At 37.0% G+C, this 6,000-nt stretch overlaps 2 protein-coding genes across 9 annotated transcripts in view; one reads left to right on the top strand and one right to left on the bottom strand.

Moving 5' to 3' along the window:
- The window catches only part of sorcs2 (sortilin-related VPS10 domain containing receptor 2), a 168,650-nt gene that overhangs the window by 2,973 nt on the left and 159,677 nt on the right, over positions 1 to 6,000 (bottom strand). For 4 of the 7 annotated variants that reach the window (XM_057345141.1, XM_057345148.1, XM_057345166.1 and 1 more), the window contains exons 18-25: positions 5,476 to 5,647; positions 5,109 to 5,295; positions 4,661 to 4,794; positions 3,881 to 4,004; positions 2,954 to 3,066; positions 2,725 to 2,847; positions 2,232 to 2,331; positions 2,077 to 2,118 (exon numbers count right to left, since the gene is read on the bottom strand). In XM_057345141.1, coding sequence (XP_057201124.1) covers positions 2,077 to 2,118; positions 2,232 to 2,331; positions 2,725 to 2,847; positions 2,954 to 3,066; positions 3,881 to 4,004; positions 4,661 to 4,794; positions 5,109 to 5,295; positions 5,476 to 5,647 — 995 coding nt within the window. Of the gene's footprint in view, positions 1 to 1,648; positions 1,750 to 2,076; positions 2,119 to 2,231; positions 2,332 to 2,724; positions 2,848 to 2,953; positions 3,067 to 3,880; positions 4,005 to 4,660; positions 4,795 to 5,108; positions 5,296 to 5,475; positions 5,648 to 6,000 lie in introns of those variants that run through there. The other 3 variants (XM_057345157.1, XM_057345175.1, XM_057345191.1) reach the window with 2 other exon arrangements.
- On the top strand, positions 103 to 1,043 carry LOC130561112 (VPS10 domain-containing receptor SorCS2-like). Of its 2 annotated transcripts, none has more exons than XM_057345264.1 (2): positions 103 to 204; positions 729 to 1,040. In XM_057345264.1, exons 1-2 carry the CDS (start codon positions 110 to 112, stop codon positions 928 to 930), a joined length of 297 nt encoding a protein of 98 aa, XP_057201247.1. In that variant the 5' UTR covers positions 103 to 109; the 3' UTR covers positions 931 to 1,040. The 2 variants fall into 2 exon arrangements, with proteins under 2 accessions (XP_057201247.1, XP_057201238.1); XM_057345255.1 differs by having other exon boundaries at positions 105 to 204; positions 654 to 1,043.

Raw genomic sequence — 6,000 nt, 5'->3', positions numbered from 1 at the left:
TCTCTCTCTCTCTCTCTCTCTCTCTCTCTCTCTCTCTCTCTCTCTCTCTCTCTCTCTCCCTCTCTCTCCCTCCCTCCCTCCCTCTCTCTCTCTCTGCTCAGGTTCTCGTATGGGTGCTGCAAGTCCTGGTGTTTGGGCTCTGGCTGTAATTCTTCTGATAAGTCTGATCTCTGCTGCAGCATTCATACTTTTCAAGTTTAAAAGGTGAGTCACTTCATACATACATACATTGGCATTTAAAAAAGATACTATTTTAAAATGCTAACATTGTAAAATAGTTTTAAAAAGTAACCCACATATTTAGATTTTCCTGTCATTGCCAGGTAAACTATTAAAACACTTTTAGCAAAATGAATGAAGTGATATGGATACATTTGATATGATTATACTGTATATCCCATTAGCGCTATGTTATACCTATGGTTTTATAGGTACAATTTGCACTTCCATTTTGCCTTGCTGCCCATCTATTACCCCATCAGCCCTTGAATTGCATGAGTATACAACACATGTATTCAGGAACCTTTATAATGCTATTTGACATACACTGTCATGTCAAACCCCATCACAAAAAGAATGCATGTTCAGTCCCCACGTTTCGAACTGACAGCCAGCCTAACCATAACAGAACATAAACTACACAACTGTGACAGGAAAAACTACAAAAACCATGGTTCCTTGCTGAGGCCAAAGGAGAGCAGCCTAACGCATCCCTGGCTGCGTTTCAGAAAACTGCCAGGGCGAAACTTTTACGCCCAGATGCACAACGAGAAGGAGCAGGAAATGACTAGCCCTGTCAATCACAGTGAGGACACACAGAATATCATCCAGAGCGAGGAGTTCATCGATGATGACATGGACTCGCAGACACTAGGTAACGCTGGAGGTAGAATCAAATTCAGTTACCTTAGACTAACCAGTCATTACTAACTGAAAACAAAAAGCTGTCATTTAAAACTAAAATAACTTATGCTAACGTTTGTTTAGCATTACAAAGAGAGATGATTTTTAATAGGGTAAAAGGGCTCATTTTAATTTTTTTGTCACACAACGCCCTAAAGGGCAACAAAAATCAAAAGCAATGTATCAGTGTGTACAGTATATATATATATATATAAATTGCAATTAATTGCCTGCATTTTGCTATATGTTACAACCTTAAAGGGACAGTTCACCCAAAAATAAAAATGATGTCTTCATTTACTCACCCTCGAGTTGTTCCAAACCTGTATACATTTTTGGAAGATATTTGGAAGAATGCTTTGTAACCTAAACGTTCTTGGCCAACTTTGACTACCAAAGTAAGAAAAATGACAATGGTAGTCAAAAGTGCCCCAGAACTGTTTGCTTTCCTACATTCTTTAAAGTATCTTCTTTTGTGTTCAACAGAATGACATTTATAAAGCATTTTTTCCCCACTATGGTAGTCAATGGTGGCCAAGAANGGGAGCGAGAGGGAGAGAGAGAGAGAGAGAGAGAGAGAGAGAGAGAGAGAGAGAGAGAGAGAGAGATCAACACACTTTGATAATCCCTTTATCACAATTAATTCCACCCAACTTCAAAATACTTATGCATTTTGTTTTATTTTATATATTATATACTATTAAACATTACATAAACGATTACAAACAACATATTATTGTATAAATATAATATGGAAATACTATAAATAAATAAATGAGTGAACTGAAAACACAGACAAATCACACACAATGTACACACCTTGTGTGGATGAAGCTATTTTTGTGGCTGTGACACATAACAGTCAAACAAATAAAAAAAATTAAATAATTCAAACAACTAAAAACCAAAAGAAAAACCCAACACATGAAATTTAAAGCAAAGTTAAATAAAATGCATGCGTGTTATTTAATCCAAAAAAGGAGACATTTTTCACCATGAAAGCCAAACAGAAATGGAAGAAGAGACATACATATCAGAGGAAGAAAATGTGACAAAAATACTGATCAATTTTTTTTCTCATTCTATGAGCAGTTAAGAGTATTAAGAGTAAAGATCTGAGCACAGAGCAAGATACTGAGCACACTTCTAAAAAGGCAAGTGAACATAACGCACCAGTCTCTGTTGGGCTGGCAGACAAGTCACTAGTTACAGATCCTTTCAAATACAATGAGTATATTTAATGGTTATCCGTAAAGGGCTTGACGTAATATTGTAATTTCTTCAGCGATTCACTGACATATTTGGTAGCTTTTGTGCATTTTACTCACCTGCATTTGAATCTGCTAAAGTCACCAGCACTCGGAGTCCTCCTCTGATGATGAAGCTCACATTGTTCTCACTCAGAACCTGCTTTATGGTGGGGACACGCTTTGACAAGGAAAAAGCACATAAAGATGTGAAATACTATAACATACGAAAAGCAAACATTCGATTATGAGCTACAAAACAACTGAATTACTCAATTTGTCTCATTGCATTACAGTGGCAATTTTTAGCAAAGCAATAAGACTAATGTTGATACCAGCTAAGTTACTGTAAATAATTATATCTTTAAATAAGCCCAGATGCATGGGAAACACGTAAAAGGACAACAGAAATGAATCCCCAGTTATGAAATTTTACAAAAGTATCTCCAGGCTTTTCTAAACAGTCATTTCAGGTTTATTATAAACCATCTTTATTTAAAGTTTTAAAGTCAGGCCAGAACACCTTACACTTTCATGAGTTCTGTGAAGACTATATTTGGTGTTAATTCTGTACCTTGTCCACAAACACACTTCTTTTCACTGGTGTGCTGTCCTGAGGAAGAACATACAGGTCTGCAGTGGTGGGAAGACCAGGCTTCACCATGGTAACCAGAGAATCCTGAGGAACCCCTGTGAGCTGTGACACAAGCAGTGCAATATCAGTATGTTAGTATCTATTTTTTATAATCTATTTTTGAAAAACAAAACAAACAGGTGCGTGTGTTTATGACTGAAGAGCGAACCTTGGCAAGGATTTTCGTGACGATCTGCCCCACATCGTGTCTCCATTCAGGGATATTTGGATTAAAGTGGTCCAAATTATGACTGAAGCTCAGTGGAATGACCTGGAAACGATCTAAAGAGAAGAGTAACATGTAAAGATTAAAGATATTATACTAATATTATATTATTATCGCAGCTGAAGGTAAAGAATGAAATGCAAAGCATTCAGGCTTCATCACGTGAAGGATATATTTATTTTTTAAGAATCATGGCAACAAACAATGTCGAAGACCTTTTGTTTTTCTTTATCATAATCATGGCACTATATAAAGTATTGTGAAGTCCAAACATGACTATAACTGACATAAAAATTGTTCTGCTGTAAATGGTCACAGAACCAATTCAAAAGATTTAGCCACAATAAAGCACTGCTTACTGATTTTATCTACCTAAAGTTATCGACCTTAAATGAATTAAAAAAGTACAATCAACAGGTTTACTTTTAGCTTGAGAACATATAATGTGACGTGACACAGTTTTCGCAGAACTCCAGCTGAACTTTGTCTCAGACGGAAAGTGCTATTTTTGCTTCTCAAGACATGACCTCATCACATCATCACACTCATAAATATTCAATCTGGCCCTGAAATCACATGAATATTTCAGTTCACTGACATCACAAGCAAAAAACATGGTTAGTGGTCAGGCATGAAAAAACAAATCAAGCAACTAAATGTGCCATTAGTTTTCGTAAGCATATGTGTGTTTAATAAAGAGTGGATAAAGGAATTGGGTTGGATTATATGTGCGCCTTTTGGTGCTCCTGGCCTTGAGAGTCTGTTGAGATTATGGTTTTGGACAATATGTGTTTTCCCAGACCCTTCTGATGCTAGATTTTTTTAAACCGCACAACCTTCTGTGCAACTGTCTTGTGGTGTATATCTCACCATAAACGTGTACAATCTTGCTGTCCTGCACCATGGAGCGACCATTAGATACCTGAACCGTCACAAGAACTTCCCCCTTTTGGGAAAATCTGGTAATCAGACTGTTCTCCAACGTCAGTTTTGGCTGTCGGGAGAAAGATACATCAAATATTTATACCACTGACGCTTCAAGCATAAGTGTTTCAAATGACTTTCAATTGAATTGCTTTATTGTTCATGTAGCGATTCAATTAAATGACCCATGAGAAATCATTGAAGACGAGTTAGTTTTATTAACCAACTTCTATTTTAAATTCAAATTATGTATACATGTAATCCAAGTTTCAACAAGTTTAAAGTGATAGTTCATCCAAAAATGAAAATTCGGTCATCATTTACTGAAATGACCCTCGTGTCATTTCAAACCTTTATGACTTTCTTCCGCAGAACACAAAAGAAGATATTTTAAAGAAAGTTGCTAACCGAACAGCACTGGACCCCATTCACTTATATTGTATGGACACAAAACCAATGCAAGTGAATGGGTAACATTCTTCAAAATATCTTCTTTTGTGTTCTGAAGAAAGAAAGTCTTACAGGTTTGAAATGACAAGAGGGTGAGTAAATAACGACAGAATTTTATTTTTGGTTGAACTATCCCTTTAACACTCACAGCAGCTACATGTAGTAAATAGTATAAAATTCTTAAGCACATAAAACATCTTATTAAAAACAGAAGAACACAGTATGGATTTGAAGAATATCTGGAATTATCCTAGATTATAAATGAGCACACAGTACCTGAAGGTTATCTCCAATCCACCAGTAAAACACTGTGAGGTTTGCCTCAGCGGGTAGCACTATAGCTGTGAGATTTACTTCCTGATTTCTGCCAGCTATTGGTACAACCTCAAGATGAACATCCTGTAGAGGAGCTGCAGAGAAAATGAGGAAATACATTTCTTTACCTCTCTCTATTTTTTCATACAGTATCATGTTATAGACTAAAATGACAATGAACTTTGACAAGTGGCAATTTAACTTAAAAAAACCTCTTCTCCACAACAGGAAAACATTTTAGGCTACAGTTGCTGCAGATGTAACCCTCTAAAAGCCTGTGTAACATGTAAATAGATGCTGTAGTGGAAACATATTTCTGCTAGTATTACATTTTTATATTCCTAAAGTTGTTGTCCTAAACAGCCTTTAAACACAGTTACTCTGCCTCATTAATGAAGATTTCACATACCCGTGACCTGGATGTACAAGGTGGCTTTGTCATGTCCCGCAGAATTTTCAGCCTTCACATTGACACTGTAAACACCAGGTTTCTCATAACGGTGCTGAATGGGTTCATCTGTGACAGTCAGGTTTTCATATATAGCCCTGACACCATCCATCAAATCGACCTGATATCTGGTGCTGGTGGTGTCACCCTGCACAGGGTCACACAATTTGACAAATACAACATAATCATGCTGCATCACTTTTGCAATCAAAAATAAAACTATGTATGTAAATATAAATATACTTTCATTTTGGCAGGGGCAGAAATAGTTGTTTCTATATATTATGAATAGGGATTTAAATAATCGACATTTCATTATGTATATCACCTGTTCTTGATGGACTATAAAGGTGATGTCATCGCCGGGTGCCACAGCCAACATCTGTCCTTTAATACCCAGCTGCAGGCCTCTAGGGGGCAGCAGAGGGCAGGAATGCTGCTTTGAGCTCTCTTCTTTATTCACGCCACCCTCACACACATTAGCGATGACCTTCCGGTAACTTTATTAATAGACAACAAAACACATGTTAACCTTGACGCGCATGCATATAACTTGGAAGCATCTTGCTGAACGAGGATCTGATGAAACCCACGATCCCACTGTCATGTTCTACTTAACCCAGCAGGATCACTATATCTTGGGATGTGTGTTAATCTGAGTGTCTATGAGACGCTGTGTGTGTGTGTGTTCATGTTTGTATATCCCGGTGGGGACCTAAACCTGAATACACACCAACACATGGGGACTCGTGTCACCGTGCAGGGGCAAAAAAGCTAATAAATTGTACAGAACAATATTTTTTACAAATCTAAAAATGCAAAAAGTGTTCTATGATCTTTAGGTTTAGGGATA

This window comes from Triplophysa rosa, linkage group LG1 (genome assembly GCF_024868665.1).
Source record: "Triplophysa rosa linkage group LG1, Trosa_1v2, whole genome shotgun sequence".
Classification (NCBI taxonomy): Eukaryota; Metazoa; Chordata; class Actinopteri; order Cypriniformes; family Nemacheilidae; genus Triplophysa; species Triplophysa rosa.
Note: the sequence above shows the minus strand (reverse complement) of the source record. Positions and strands in the feature narration are given on the sequence as shown.